Here is a 16,619-nt window from a genome sequence, read left to right as displayed (position 1 = left end):
AGGGAAATATCAATTTAAAACATCTACAGAAGAACTAAAATAGAAACTGGACACTGTCACACACATAAACGTCATAAACAAGTTCTAAAACAAGAGGCCAAAAGTGTTGAGAATGTTTAGTGAAGAATAAGATGAGAGTATCAGGATAAGAATGTAAAAGTTCTAAAGATCATTTCTGTAAGGAATATGCTTGCTATTACTTCTGAAACAGGGATGTGTGTTTATGTTTCAAAGGAAAAGATTTATATTGGAAAGCACATAACTTCCCATTCCAATAAAGAAATATTTATAAAAAGAATAAGGAAACACCCATAGAGAATGGCTGAGTGTATTCCCTTCCAAATGCCCTATCGAATACTGTTCACACCACACATTTAGTATAGCCATGAACGGTTAAAGTACTCAAAGGACATCAGACACTTCAGCACAGGTTTTTACACTGTGTTTCATGGGTTTTAAATGCCATGTGCTTAAGAACTGACTCCACAAGCTCACAGAGAAAGAGGTAACCTTATAGATTTTTGTGTCCTCTGCAGCTAACAGCATGAGAGCAGACATCTGACAAGCATTCAATAAACACTATTACCATTCTCTGAGGCAAAAATCTTAATTGGAAAACAATCTAAACACTACCATCATCACCACCACAAGTGAAAAAGTAGCTCTCAAGATTTCCAAGTGAATCCACTTCCATGTTAAACAATGGGAACAAGAAAAGAGTAATTGTCTTATTCATTACAAAGGGCTAAGAATGGATCTTCTGTTTGCAAACTTAATCCACTCCAACTAGTGCAGTTAACTGCCCACTAAAACACAGCACCTTGTCTTTCACAAATCTGATGCTTGATCCATGTTCTTAATGGAAAGCATTAAACGCATGTACTCTATTTCATTCCTTGTTATGTGACATACAGTCTGTAATGTGAAAATTAAGAGGCAAAATGCTTATTGTTATAAGCAATGGCAGAAAAAAAATGACTTCAATTTCAAAATATCCTACCCTAAACCCTGGTTTGTTCACATATGAACATCCAAGTTTCAATGATAAATCCTTTAAAATCCATTCAACCAATAACTGCAGTTATGTTTTGTGCAGCACAGGACCCAAATTCAAGGCTGGTGCTCCACTTGGGTTGATAAATTTTAATAAGCTGCTATTCCCCATTAGGGAGTTGGTCACTGGTTTTAACAAACTCCTTGAAGAGTTCATTTCAGTTATTCCTGCCTTGCTGGATGTGTAACAATTTAATCTTGTTGCTTTCTTCCTAAGGGGTAGAAAGATGATGCTCAAATGAGAGCACTTGCAAAGGGGACTTGAGCAATGAAATTTAGGAGCTGGCTGGACGGGCCTGAGGGAAAGGGTCCTCTAAAGAGAGTGCCTACAACTTGGGGGTAGGGGAGAGACTGACAAAGGGAGGTGGGAAAAGAGCAGCAAAGAAATCTAGTTTCCTTAGAAACGAGACTCATAGCTCCAGAAGTTATTTCAAACATAGTTTAACTTGACATGACCCATTCTGACCCAAAACTTTGCTTTACACTACTGAAAGGCAAGTTTGCCTGTTAACACCAGTAAATAATTTCACAGATTATTAGCTTATTTCAAGAAAGAATTTCACAGTTACAGAAAGGTCATATTTATCTTTGTTATATACATAACATATCTTACAGCCTTCTATGATAGTTTTACAAGATGGAAATAACTAGAGACAGTGGCTTTAGATATTGAGGGGAATATTTAAGAAAATGACATATCTAATTCCAAATCTATCATCTACACACACTGTGTGAGCTAAAAGTCCCTAGAAAGTGGTTGCAAACTACAAACTCTGCCACCACAGCCCTCCAGATTCCCCTAAGAGGGCATGCCAGTACCTTGGGACTCAGCTGATGGGCAAGGACACTTTGAAAAAGCACTCCAAGAGATGCTGATACTCAACCAAACACCTCCTGCCCCACTGCCCCTATCAGCTAATAATGTTTCACCACCTGCTGCGGATGTATTTTTTTTGTGTGCTGTTCTTCTATTCCAAATGTTAACTAAGTGAAGTCATTAGAATAGAGCATCTGAATTCAATTGGCATTTATCCAGTTTTTAAGAGGTAAAAATAAATCCATGAACAGCAAATCAATTTAACATCCTTTCAAACAATTCCATTTTAAAGCCATATAACAAATTCTGAACGCAAAGCTATTTAGAGTCATAGCTTTCCAATTTAAGTAGTTAAGTCCGCTAACATATTTCCACAAATCAAACATTCACTACCAAGAAGCAGTAGAAAAAAAAAGTTCCAGCATTCCTCACAATCCACTTAAACTTCAGTAAGGGATAATAACTCAGATTTTTTAAGCAAGTAAATAAAGAATATTATTTCAAGGTTATCATAACTCTCCCTTTGTACATGATACCTCAAATCCTACAGGCTTTACATTTAGATAATTTTCTTATTTATGGATAATTTCAAGTAAAACTAGTTAAAGAAGTAATTCTCCTTCAAACTAACACTCCTGGTTTTCAGGGTTCATATTATTCATACTCCAGTCCACTGGTATGTATCTCACAATCCCCAAACTTCTTCAACTTCAATATTGCTGTTTACACAACTATAAAGCACATCAAGAAATAGCTCTCAAAACTCCCAACTCTTAAAATCACCAGACAACATGTGTGCATCAACAACCTGGTAGTTTTTACAGCTGTCAGTCCTAGTCTACATACAGTTAGGCCCAAATACGAAGAAAAAAACTTAGGGGGGGGGGGGAAACAACTCCAAAAACAAACTAAGAAAATATACTTACCTTAATTGGAGCACTACTAAACTTAATTTTCCTGTTTGCCGGGATGTCTTCTTCTTCTGGCAATCCAGCGATCTCTGAGCATTCCACATCAGGCTGACAGTAATTGTTTTCATCACTATCTTCCTGCTCCTCCTGTTCAGTACCTGTCTCTCCCCAGTCTGAATTATACCTGGATCTCACCCTATACACATTATAGTCACTGTGCATGTAAACATGGGAGCTCCCAAAATGATGCGGCTCTTCAAATACTTCCTTTTCACAGGTGAACCTAGATACCTCAGCAGAGGTGAAATCACCACCTGCAAGTTCTCTCCTCTGTTGCATTGCTGCCTCACTCTCCACCAAACGAGCTTCTGCGTCTTCTGAAGGTTCGTTCTGTGGTGAAGGGATTTCAGGCTCTGGCACTGCCTCGCTTTCAGCACCAGGTTCTTCAGGGGTGTCTCTGTCAGTTCTGCCAGGAGCCTCCCGGTTAGATGCGGGGTCCTCGGCTGCCTTGCTCTGCTGCGCCTCTTCACTGGGCACAGAAGCTAGAGAGGTACTTTTCGAAGCCACCTCTAGTCCTGGGCTTGTGCTACGCTTCTGAGCATCCTCTGCATCGTCACTGTGCTTGCTTGGAGGAGACCAAGAATTAGAATCCTTAAGGTGCCCAAAGGTGTCAAGATTTGTAACGGTAACAGATGGTAAATTGAGGGGATAATGCCCAGTCACTGAGTATTCGTTGTTCTCAGCCTTCTCGGAAATGATGGCACTGGGGGAATCGGTGTTCTCAAATACTGCACTCAGTTGACTCACAGTTGGGGAGACAGCCTCGGTCCGGGAGCTAAGACTGTCCAAGGAATCAGTACTGCCTCGGTTGGACTTGGAACCACCCCATTCATCCTGAGGTTCACTCCCTCCAGCTTTCTCCTTCTTTGGGGAATAGCGGTTGTTTTGTCCGGACTCATGCACACTTCTCTCAAACATCTTGCGAGTTTCTGTGAACTTAGAATATGAAGGGCCATCGTACATTGTGTCAAATCTACTAATTCGTTCTGAAACAGAGGACTCCAACTTAACAACCGAGCCATCTGTTTTTTCCAGAAATTCTCTGGGCTTCATTCGCCTCTGCGGGGATGAAGGTCCACCTCTGCCCCTTGTTCTGGCCATGACTGCGGCATTCTCACTGGGTTCCATACCCATCTGCATAAATAGGTTTTTAATTCTGTTGACATTGGAGCCATACTTCCTCCCCCTGCTCTGCTGGGAGCCCTCACCTTCTTTTGTTTTTTGTTCCCCATCTGACTTGGGTTTGTCAAAGGTACTTTTCAATGCCTGGAACTCAGTTCTATATGCATTCCTGTGAGGAGAGGCACTTCTGAGCGTGGTACGTTCACCCGAAGACTCGGTTTTCAACATTTTTACTTCAGGGGTGAAAAGCCAATGTTCATAATGATCAGGTAAAAAAACCAAAAAAACAAAACACCTCTCTTCTCTAATCACCAGTATCTGGTCAAGAAAAAGTACCTCTCAAATGGCATACTGTGTCAGTGATCCTCCCAACAGGTGTATTAGGAAATTATTCAGTCAAGAGTTACACAAAATGGCTTTTTCAAAGCAAGACTACAGGTTCATCTGTAACAGAAAAGAATGAATTTCTGAATTCATTTACTTATTTGAATTTATGCTTAGTCAACTATTAATACATTTTTCAAAGTGGCTTAGCCACATGTCAACTAAGAAATTACTTTTTGAACTGGAAACTTTAAAGCCAAGAATTTAAAAGTTATAACTCTGATCAATCTTGGGTAACAAAACTGTTTCAAACATAACTTGAGGACCCCCACACACACCAAAATCACACACACACCAAAATCATACACACACACACACGTGACACATAAGTACACTTGAAAGCAATACTTTAGCCCCAGTTTTGGTTGGTTTTGTGAATGACCTTAAAAGAAACCAGCAGTCCCCAGATCTTTAAGAAATCATCAAACTATCCAGAAAAATGATCTTTACTTGAGATTCCCTACATCGGGTAGAACTTATTCTTTTTGCACAAGCATAATTAAAAGTTCAGAATCTATGTTTACAAACTCCAAAACATGCCTACAGTGGTTTATTCCATTCTTTCTGGTCCAATATTCTCACCTATATCATCCCCAAAGCAACCCTAGTGGAATTTCAGACCAAAACAAGCATAATAACGTTCTTAAATGGCAGTAAGTTTCACTCTAAGTTCAGAACCATATCAAATATTTGGAAGTTTCCTAAGAGTGAATTATTAATTACAGAGTGGGATATACAATATCATGGGAATCAATGTATGAGAACGTGACGATCAGAAGGTAAACAGACCATGAAACCTCTTTTCACAGCCCTGATTTGTTTATTACACTTGCCCCTAACTTACTACAAGCTCAGAATACAACGCAATGCATGCTGGCCGGTTTCCTCAAGCCCACAGCTGGATTTTACATCAATATGCCAGCAAGCAAATACTTCAAGATCCGCTGTGGAGCAGACACTGTAGCTCTAAAGATTTTTCATTTTGTTTTGGTTTTGTTTTGTTTTTTTAATATTAGGCCGAGCCCTATCACCCGCACGCTCCATCAGATGAGGAAGCACACACTTTCATTGAAACTGTCTCCAACCAAACTCGGCTCCTGGCCCAGCACGCATGCATGGCCCATGCAGACAAACAAGAAAGGCTTCAGAGTGTGGTGCCTGTTTTTCTGTCAGGCATCGACAATCTCCTTCTACCCTGACATTTGTTTCAGACTTCACACTCTCCCCCCCCCTACCCCCACCCTCACACCCCACTCCCGCCCCCACCAATTCCAAACCCCGAAGAGGCGGGGGCGGGGGCGATGGGGCCGCCGAGGGATTCAAAACCTGCCCTCACAAAAGACAAACATAAATAACACCAACTTGAGAGGCAGCCGATTCCCAAGCCTGGTTCGGGACGCAATCCCTCGGCCCCCGGGCAGGGGCAGGGCCGGGAGAGCAGGTGACGCCAAGCGCTATGGTAGGAGGTCGCGGACTAGCTTTGTGCCAAGAAGCACCTGAAGTCCTAACATATTGGCTGCGGCTCCCGGCGGCTGCCAGGCGGATGCCGGCGTGGCTCGGGAAAAGCCGAGCTCCCCAGCCACATTTAAAAAAAAAAAAAAAAAGGAAAAAATTACAGGGTAATGCTAATAAATCCCTTTGTTTTTCGTCCCAGAGTGCCAGGAGACAATAGATCCCACTGATAATGCCTCTGATCCTCAACCTATCGCTCCCCAACCGCAACCCACCCCCACCCTCAGCCTGCAACTCAGCCTTTGTACATCCCGATTTTTTCCTCCTCATCTCCACCCTCCCCAACTCCTCGCCCCGCGCACAGCCTCCCCCTTACCCGAGCCGGAGCCGCCGCCGGCGGGGAGGGTCAGGCGGCCGTGGCTCCCACCCCCTCCTCCGAGGCGCCCCCCGCCCCGCGGTGGCCGCAACTCGGCTCGGCGCCGGCCCGCTCGCCGCCCCTCCACCCGCTCCTCACGGCGCAGCGCGGAGGGTGGCTGCGGCGGCCGCTTCCACTCGCGCCGCGGCCCCCACGCGCGCCCGGCCCGCGGAGGGCGGCCCGGGGAGGCGCGCTGCACTGCCCAACGCCATTGCGGGCGGGCGGCGGCCCGGGCCCCGAGGCGCTCGCACCCTCGGGCCGGCCTGGGGCGGGGGTCCCGGCCGGGGCAGGGGCCTCGCCCACGTGCGACCGCCCGCGCCGGGCCGTTTGGCCGGCCGCGGAGCCGAGGTGGAATGGGGGAGAGGCCGCGGGGGTGAGGAAGGCCCGGGGTAACAGGTGCCTCACCTCGGCTGATGGGATTAACTCTAGGGCCGCAGAGAGAGGGAGCCCGGCAGCAAAATCCCAGGAGAGGGAGAGAGGGAGCCTCTGGCGGCCAACGGAGGGCGAAAAGCACCGGCCCGAGGCGAGGCCGCCCCACCCCGCCCCCAGCCCCGCGCCGTGGGCGCAGAGCCCCTCGGGCTTGGGGCACGGCCTGCCCTTCGGCTCAGGTCTTGGAGCCGCGAGAACTGGGTTCTTGGGGCCCCATCCCACAGAGTCTGCAGTTAACTCCATGACCCCAGGGCATCTAAAACCCTGGGCCACGCTCCTGGCCTGCAAGGCCAATCCCTAGGCCCAGATCCAGAATGGCCGCCACTTAGGCCGCTGAGCTTCACCTAACACCCACCTTGACCTTAAGGCGCCACTGCTAAAAAGAGAGAGAGGAGGAACTCTTCTGGCTTTCTCGTCAGGAAAGAGTTTTTCAGACTCCCCCGCCCAACCCCCCACCCCTTTTATAAATGCTCAGTACCCTCTCCTTTCCCCATCAAAAATACAGGAAGTGTTACAGCCTTCCTGCAAAATATAAAATCTATCATGACTGTCAATAAAGACCTTTAAACCAGTCCTCAAAAAAAAAAAAAAAAATGGAGTAGAAACTTTTAAGGATAATTTTTCAAGAAGGTGGAAGATGTGTCAAAAATGTTATTTGACTCATCAATTAGGGAGGGAACACCAAGATATAACCTGTCCAAATGACAATGTGAAGAACAAAACTTTATGGAAAATCAGAAAAGAGGTAAAACTGGTTAATTAGGCACTAAAATGTAATGTTTTGAATTATCTCCCATACAGGGTAGTAATCAACTATCTCTTGAGGAACAAAATGATTTTGTATTTCTACAGATAAGAACCATTTACAGAATCCTTAAGTTTCTAGGGCTTATAGAATGGTAAAAAGTATAGTCAAAGGCAGACAAAGGTGCAAAGCACTGCAGAACCATGAAGAATCCCAGGGGTCCCCAGCCTCCCTCTGGGATCTAATTAATGTCTGATGATCTGAGGTGGAGCTGAAGTAATAATAGTAGAAATAAAGTGCACAATAAACATAATGCATTTAAGTCATCCTGAAACCATCACCCTCAATCCAGTCCCTGGAAATACTGTCTTCCACTAAACAGGTCCCTGGTTCCAAAAAGATTGGTGACTACTGCTGTAATAACATCCAGCATTCCATTGAAAGGACACTCAGTAATCTTTTTGTCCATTTTAAAGCCTTACATGAGTTCTTCCAAGGGAACCATTATTACCTGCATTTTTACAGATGGGAAAATAGGTTTAGGTTTTGTAACTTACCTACAGCTTTCTCACTAGGGCTTCCCAGATGACACAGTGGTAAAGAATCTGCCTGCAGTGCAGAACAGGGTTCGATCCCTGAGTCAGGAAGATCCCCTGGAGAAGGAAATGGCACCTCACTCCAGTATTCTTGCCTGGAAAATTCCATGGGCAGAGAAGCCTGACAGGATACAGGCAGTGGGGCCGCTAAGAGTCAGACACAAGTGAATGACTGAGCACACACAGCTTTATCACTAGAAAGTGATTATAGCTACATATGAACTCTGGCCAGTCTGTACACAGAAGCTGTATACTCTTGAAGTGAAATCTTTTCCCATTTAATTTCAAAAGAGCTTTGTCGCTATTCAAGTCTATGTATCTCTTATTTTGAACAGTGGAGTTTTTTTCTTTTCTTCAAGCCTCACCAAATTCTGGGTGCTTTCCCAAGGAATTGGCATTCTCTGTCTACGACGTGGATGTCACTTCTATAAGCATAAACAGATGTAACAGGCAGTGTGAGGGGGCAGTGGTTCCAGTCTCCACTTTTGGAAAGAACATTTGTGCTGTCTGGGGTAAATGAGCGGAAAAGTTCCTGTCATTTATTTGCAGTATGGAAACCATGTTTTTTAGGAGAATAACTTAAATAAATGCAGGAACCTAATCACTGAGTTCTATCTGTAGATGAGGGGGCAGAGTTGGCAACAAAACCAGTCTTACACCTCTTTACAAAAAGATGATTCATGCAGAAAAGCAGCCTAAAGAATTCGGTTGGTTTGGGTTTCATTTTTTTTTTTTTAATATGAACCTTCTGGAAAAATTTATAGTGAAGGGATGAATGACAGAGTTTTTAAAACATAATTTTAGATTCCTGGCTTGCCCATTATCCACCTTCCATTTCTAACACTTATCTGAATGTTTGAAGGGACTACTAGACCACTACTAACTAATCCAATACATGTGGTTATTTAACTTAAATCATATACAATTTAAAATTAAGTTCTGGGCTTCCCTGGTGGCTAAGTGGTAAAGAATCTGCCTGCTGACACAGGAGACACAGGTTCAATCCCTGATCTGGGAAGATCCCACATGCCTTGAGGCAGCTAAAGCCGTGCACCAATACTGAGCCCATGCTCCAAAGCCCGGGGGCCGCAGCTACTGAAGCCTGCCAGCCCTAAAGCCTGTGCTCCCCAAGAGAAGTCACTGCAGTGAGAAACTCTTGTTATAGAAAGTAGCCCCTCTCTCCACAGCTAAAGAAAAGCCCAGGCAGCAACAAAGACCTGGTAAAGCCGAAAATAAATATTAACACTTAAAAAAATAAGTAATAAAATTAAGTTCCTTAGTCCCACTAGCCACATTTGAAAGACTCAGTAACTACATGTGGCTGGTGGCTACCCTATTGAACAGTATAAATACAGAACATTCTCATCACAGAAATTTCTATTGAATGATGCTGTCATAGACAACATTTGTACTTCTGTAAATTAGGAAAGGTATTTTGACTTTGTGAGGGTCAAAACCTAGTTCAATAGATCATTAATGTGTATGGTCATAATAAGGATAAGAGGTCATAAATTTTGCATTTTCTAATTGGAAAGGGACTGGGGCAGTGCTTTTGTTTAGTAGCTAAGTCCGGTCTGACTTTTTCTCAGACTGTAGCCCACCAGGCTCCTCTGTCCATGGGATTTCCCAAATAAGAATACTGGAGTGGGTTGCCATTTCCTTCTCCAGGGGATCTTCCTGACCCAGGGATCAAACTCGAGTCTCCTGTGTCTCTCTGCATTGTAGGCAGATTGCTTACCACTGAGCCACCAGGTAATCCCTGCTCAGTATTAGGTAAAGTTTTAGTACTGACATACAAGACATCCAAAATGCAATATATTTGGGGAAGATGGGAATTTTTATTTTCATATGTGATTTGTTCTACAAATCATGTAGAATACTGTGGGCTGTTATTCTTATTTCCTTTGTAACCAATAATAATGCGATTAATAAGAAAGGACCATAAGATTAGTACAATAAAAAATACAAAATGTATTCTACCTTGTTTTAGCGGTTTTATCAATGTATTTTTTTCAGTTTTCATAATGGATATTCTGAATATCTATTCAAATAATTAAATTATTCATATGTGAAAGTGAAATATTGGGTGTAATTGTGAAATTAAGCCTAAATCAAGCCTGAATCAAATTTTAAAATGAGAGAAAATTGACTAAGGTGAGTCTGAAACAGCTCATCACTCCTTGATTTATAGCATGAAAGCACCTGGCTGATGGTGTGTTACCAGAAGTTCATAAAGGGAGAGAAAAGAATAGAACAAACATGGAGATCTCTAGAATAATTTTTATTTACTTATTTATTATTTTTAACTGTGCTGGGTCTTCGTTGCTGCATGAGGGCTTTCTCTAGTTGCAGCAAGCGAGGGCTACTCTCCACTGCAGCGCCTGGAGTTCTCACTGTAGTGGCTTCATTTATCTCAGAGCACAGGCTGTAGGCATACAGGCTTCCTTAGCTGCAGCCCGCAGGCTCAACAGTTGCGTGCGCCATGCAGGCTCTAGGGCATGCAGGCTTTGGGAGTTTTACACAGGGCCTTAGTTGCTCGGAGGCGTGTGGAGGCTTCCTGGATCAGGGATCAAACCTGTGTTCCTTGCATTGGCAGGCAGATTCTTATCCACTGTGCCACCAGGGAAGTCCTAGAATAATTTTTTTATGAAATAGGCAAAGTAAGGGAAGAGCAATTCCAATCCTATCCAGGGTACCTTCCTGGGATCAAACCCAAGTCAGGTCTCCTGCATTGGCAGGTGGGTTCTTTACCGTTAGTGCCCCCTGGGAAGCCCTGGTTTTACCCATAACTCTAGCATAAAAGGATATTTTACTCATACTGTTGTTTCTGTACCAGTATTAATAAGAAAAGTATGTTGACAGTAATGAGTCACTTGTTTACAAAAAGTTAGTTATAACTGCTTATTTTACATTTGTAAATATCAGAGTGCTTTGTCATTTTCAGATGCAAATGATATTCTTGTATCTTAGAGGTCCATCTTTTAAAATAACCATCCCTGTTTAAGGGTAAAAACTGTTATTTTTTAGTCTTACAATATTTCACACATACTTGATTATAGCAGTAAAATATATTTCTCTAAAATCGTGATAGAGTCCCCAGGCTTACATTCAGAACACATCAGAGATATCTGTAATCTCTGATTTTGTTAAGTTAGTTATAAAATTAAGCTTAAATCCATAAATGGATTTTGTAACCTATAAGGTATCATTTCTGCCTAAATAAATTGATAATGATTCAGCATGAATTTCTACCTGCATTCATGGTTTGGCATGCCATTGAAAATCATACCATCATTTTGGTTCATTTCTCACTCTACAATACATCCAGTATCTTGGCTTTTCAGTCTAAACTTGGTTCATGATAAGTTTGAGTACTTTTATTTGTTGCAAGTAATAAACTATAGAATATCTTAGGATTTCTTAAAGTCATTTTTAAGTTATTATCAACATCTTAGCTCTACAAATAAACCACAGTAGACTTGCACGGTACATTTAGGCTAAAAGTGATACATTTTCTCTTTTTTCCCTATTTTTACTTTTTTGGTTGCTCACACAAAACACCCCAAACCAAGAGTTTTATTGGATGAGACATTGGTGTGATGTTGTCATTACCGTCACTGCTTCTCAGGTTGAAACAATAGCTGCTATACCAATTCTTTTCAGTTTTCAGTTTTATAGTGGTGAAAATGGCATGTTTATAAACAAGTGTTAGGTATTTATCTGTCTCTCCAGAAACGCATTTTACTTTCAGCAGATTAGCCTCTCTGGTAGAAGGATTCTAGGAGTGGTCTTCAACCTGCCAATCCTCCACCCACAGGGTGCACCTGAACTCTGGCATCTTTGCGATTGGCATGTTGTCTACTCTGCTTCAGAATAATTCATTATTCTAAGACTGAGACAAATGAGAGAGACACACTGATTCTTCACTGAGAGAACAGTTAGCAGAGTGTCAAACTGAGATTCAACTTGAAAACCTTTTACTGGAATTCATATTCAGTATTTTTGTTCCCCCTAGAGATGCTAAGCCTAGTTCTTGAGCTATAAAATAGCATAGTTCTTTGCACACAGTTGTTGGGGGAAATAGTTGTCCAAAACAGTCTTAATTGTGAAAATATGGGGGGGAAATATCAAAGAACAACAAAAGTATCTCAGTAGCTTCTCCATTCCTTGGCATTAGCCTTGATGAATTAATTATTAAAGTAAGTAGATAAACACCTCTGTTTGTCTCCAATTAAACAGGAGAGTTCTGTGATTTTATTTCGATTTCCAGTCTAGTTCTAGTGATAAAACCTTCTTGAGAAGGTCCAGTATAGTCCCATTTCACACAAAATTCAAATTGTAACAAGCTACATTTTAAGAAAACACTAGTGTATTTCATTTGTAGATGTAGTCATATGCTTTTAGAAATAAAAAATTAGCTCTGAAGTTGTTAGTACATTTTCTGTAGGGTCTTAGCCATGATTCTGATGTCCACTTTAGACTCTTGTCAATTACCACTAACACAATAGTTTCAAGTGAAGTTTGAATTGCAGGTGAATGATTTACATGTTTATACACTATTTAACTTTTGAACTGGATGAATTATGAACAGGAACTTATCCTAATTAGTGGGCAGATATTAAACAACCAATCCTCTTGTTCTCGCCTTACGACAGTTCCCAACACTTGTGATTGTATTCGGAAATGTTGCTGGGTTTAGAGTTAGTTTCTTCTTGATTGGTCTTCCCCCAGGTAGCTCAGTTGGTAAAGAATCTGCCTGCAATGCAGGAGATCCCAGTTAAATTCCTGGATCAGGAAGATCTGCTGGAGAAGGGATAGGCTACCCACTCCAGTATTATTGGGCTTCCCTTGTTGCTCAGCTGGTAAAGAATCTGCCTGCAATGTGAGAGATCTTGGTTCGATCCCTGGGTTGGGAAGATCCCCTAGAGAAGGGGAAGGCTACCCACTCCAGTATTCTGGCCTGGAGAATTCCATGGACTGTATAGTTCACAGACTCGCAAAGAGTTGGACACCACTCTTCTTGATTGATCATGGTTTTAGACACTAAGTCATGTCCAACTTTTGCCACCACATGGACTGTAACCCACCAGGCTCCTCTGTCTATGGGATTTCCAGGCAAGAATACTGGAGTAGGTTGCCATTTACTTCCTTCTCTCTTGATTAAGGCACTACAAACTGTGTGATATGGATCACATATTTTCTCAGCTTTTTGTTGTTGTTGCTATTGTTCTTCAGTTCACTTCAGTTCAGTTCAGTCGCTCAGTCGTGTCCGGCTCTTTGCAACCCCATGAATCGCAGCACGCCAGGCCTCCCTGTCCATCACCAACTCTCGGAGTTCACCCAAACTCATGTCCATCGAGTCGGTGATGCCATCCAGCCATCTCATCCTCTGTCGTCCCCTTCTACTCCTGCCCCCAACCCCTCCCAGCATCAGGATCTTTTCAAATGAGTCAGCTCTTCGCGTGAGATGGCCAAAGTATGGGAGTTTCAGCTTCAGCATCAGTCCTTACAATGAACACCCAGGACAGATCTCCTTTAGAATGGACTGGTTGGATCTCCTTGCAGTCCAAGAGACTCTCAAGAGTCTTCTCCAACACCACAGTTCAAAAACATCAATTCTTTGGTGCTCAGCTTTCTTCACAGTCCAACTCTCACATCATACATGACCACTGGAAAAACCATAGCCTTGACTAGACAGACCTTTGTTGGCAAAGTAATGTCTCTGCTTTTGAATATGCTATCTAGGTTGGTCATAACTTTCCTTCCAAGAAGTAAGCTGTTGTTCTTAGAAGAAAACAAAATTTCAAACTGAAAGTATAACATGTTAGGTTTTTTAAAAAGTATTGATATAGTTAAAATAAAGAGACCAGTTTGTGTGCAAAATCTTGTGTCTGAATCCTGCTTTTGATTTTTGTACAGTTGAGCAAAGTACTGTTAAATTCTACTTTAATAATTATCTGATATTGGTATCAGGGTGCTGGTGGCCTTATAGAATGAGCTTGGGAGTTTTCCTTTCTCTGCAATTTTCTGGAAGACTTTGAGCCCAGAAATCCCAAAACTGGTCATGTATCCTGAGAAAACCATAATTGAAAAAGACACATGTACCCAATGTTCATTGCAGCGCTATTTACAGTAGCTAGAACATGGAAGCAAACTAGACATCCATCAACAGATGAATGCATACAGAAGTTGTGGTATGGATATACAGTGGAATATTACTCAACCGTAAGAAGGGATGCATTTGAGTCAGCTCTAATGAGGCGATGAACCTACCTATTATATTATAAAAGTAAGTCAGAGAGAGAAAAGCCAGTATGGTGTATGAATGCACATGTGCAGAATCTAGAGGGATGGTGCTAATGAGACTATTTGTAGAGTAGCGATGGAGATGCAGATACAGAGAACAGACTTGTGGACACAGTTGGGGAAGGAGAGGGTATTGAAAGTGGAGAGGGTATTGAACTGGGAGAGGAGCACTGCGATGTACACTTTACTGTATGTAAATGGATAGTCCGTGGGAATTTGCTGTATGACACAGTGAGCTCAAACCCTGTGACAACCGAGAGGGGTGGGTGGAATGAGAGGTGAGGGGTTGCGGTTCAGAGGATGTGTGTATGCCTATGGCTGATTCATGTTGATGTATAACAGACAGCAGAAATATTGTAAAGCAACTATCCTCCAATTAAAAAAAAAAAGAAATGCTCTTATATATTTATAGTCTAATAAAAGTCTTCTAAGGAAAATAAAGTAATTACCTGGCCTACAACCTATGTTTTTTTCCCTTATAGTACATAATTTTTAAAAGAAAGCCATGGGCACCAAAATGGTATATGTCTACGAAGAGAAGTCAGAATACGACTTATTTCCTTATAGGAGTGTGATAAAACTTGAACAATAGCTAAACCTCATATTTATTTTGTGAATACCATAAAAGTAGAGTGAACAGTTGAAGGTAGTTTAATGCCTAGCTGGATTCTCAATGGAAATGAAATTCATATTTTATGATACTGAGAATAGAAACAAACACATCAGTGAGAGGTGAAATTGAGTTTATATTAAAATTTTAGAAGGGAGTTATAGTTTCAAAAACAAAAACAAAATATAATCTTAACCAGAAATGTAAATTTGACCTGATACAGCTTTAACTCAGTTGAACTTTGTGGATTTAAATTTTGTTTTTGCTTTGTTCTAGAAGCTAACAATCTATTCTGATGTTATTCTGTGAAGCCTGAAAACTTTCTTATGATAAATTACTTATGTTTCAATACAGTGTGCTGTAATATAATTTATGCAAAGTGTACATATTTTTCAAATTCATAAATTGAGCTCATCTCAAGAGCCTCAGAAATTAAGCAGGACCAGCAACATAGAACCAAATGATAGCCCACCACATGCTCACCCAAAGGAGAGTTGGACCAAGACCAAATGAGCCATTTAGATGGATAAATGAAAGTCATTTATTATGTGATCATTTTCCAAAAAGCAAACACATTTTAAAAAACCTAACACTAAGCTTAAAACTGACACTGAGATACTCTCAGGTAAGTGATGACCCAGAAACTTACATATTTATATATAGGCACATTTTCCAAAACACTTGTACATTGTCATCACATTATTGAAACTGTTTTGATCACTTCTGTGAGATTTTCAAATCACAAGGTCAATGCATACTATGATTTTAATTTTGCTTTAAATGAAATTTCTCCAACTATGGAAAATATGACTTCTCTGCAAGATTCTAGCCATATGTTCAGGTAAATAAAACCTAAGAAATATAAGGAACAAGCAATTTGTAACTGAGGGATCAATAAAAATATAAAATGTTTCTAATAAATTACTATCTTGTTCACCATGTAGGTTCACCATGTAGAAATCAAATACACAATTTTGATAGAAGTATAAGTGTCAGTTGCTCAGTAATGTCCAACTCTTTGTGACCCCCATGGACTATAGCCTGCCAGGCTCCTCTGTCCTTGGGATTCTCCAGGCCAGAATAGTGGAGCCATTCCTTTCTCCAGAGGATCTTCCCAACCAGGGGTGGAACCCATGTCTCCTACATTGGCAGGCAGATTCTTTATCACTGAGCCACTTGGGAAGCACGGTCTTCCTAGCCAACCATATATCTTAAAGAGCAATAAAATTTTTCTAACATTTCTTATGCTATTTAAAAAGACACCTGGTGTTGATAAAAAGTAAGAATAGATGCCTCTCTAAAGCCTGGAGTATAGAATTGCTCAGTCTTTCAAGTAGAAGGACTGTGCATTCAGAACTAGGATATTTGAACTGTTAACTCACTTCTATATTACATTGCCTGTGCTGGATCATTTGGTATAAACTAGCCTCTTTCTCAATCAGAAACTCTAAACCCTATCCTTCACTTTCTCCTTCTCCCTTCTCTGTTTCAAATCTGAAAGTAAATTTCCCTCCTGACCACCCTTCAACCTTCTCACTTTGAATTGTGGCTCTATGGTCTTTGTTCTCAACATGGGCCGTTCATTGTACAACTAGGGTAACTCCAAGGATGATTAAATGGAAACCTCTGGGAATGGATCTCTAGTAAACCCTCCCTGGGTCATCCTAATAATTGCATTCTAATAATAAGGGTTGAGTATTGTGACTCTAGTACACGGAT

The 16,619-nt window shown here is 41.6% G+C and overlaps 1 protein-coding gene across 13 annotated transcripts in view; it reads right to left on the bottom strand.

Moving 5' to 3' along the window:
* PPP1R9A (protein phosphatase 1 regulatory subunit 9A) overlaps positions 1-7,070 on the bottom strand; it is a 349,347-nt gene extending 342,277 nt beyond the window's left edge. For 8 of the 13 annotated variants that reach the window (XM_015468127.3, XM_059885696.1, XM_059885697.1 and 5 more), the window contains exons 1-2: positions 6,176-6,259; positions 2,797-4,407 (exon numbers count right to left, since the gene is read on the bottom strand). In XM_015468127.3, the coding sequence (XP_015323613.1) occupies positions 2,797-4,191 (1,395 nt within the window). In that variant the 5' untranslated portion in view covers positions 4,192-4,407; positions 6,176-6,259. Of the gene's footprint in view, positions 1-2,796; positions 4,408-5,709; positions 5,795-6,175; positions 6,260-6,619; positions 6,902-6,998 lie in introns of those variants that run through there. The other 5 variants (XM_024990823.2, XM_010804004.4, NM_001076153.3 and 2 more) reach the window with 5 other exon arrangements.
* Between the last annotated feature and the right edge of the window lie 9,549 nt (positions 7,071-16,619).

This window comes from Bos taurus, chromosome 4 (assembly GCF_002263795.3).
Source record: "Bos taurus isolate L1 Dominette 01449 registration number 42190680 breed Hereford chromosome 4, ARS-UCD2.0, whole genome shotgun sequence".
In the NCBI taxonomy this organism is placed as follows: Eukaryota; Metazoa; Chordata; class Mammalia; order Artiodactyla; family Bovidae; genus Bos; species Bos taurus.
The sequence above is the reverse complement of the archived record's forward strand: the minus strand, read 5'-3'. Positions and strand labels throughout refer to the sequence as shown.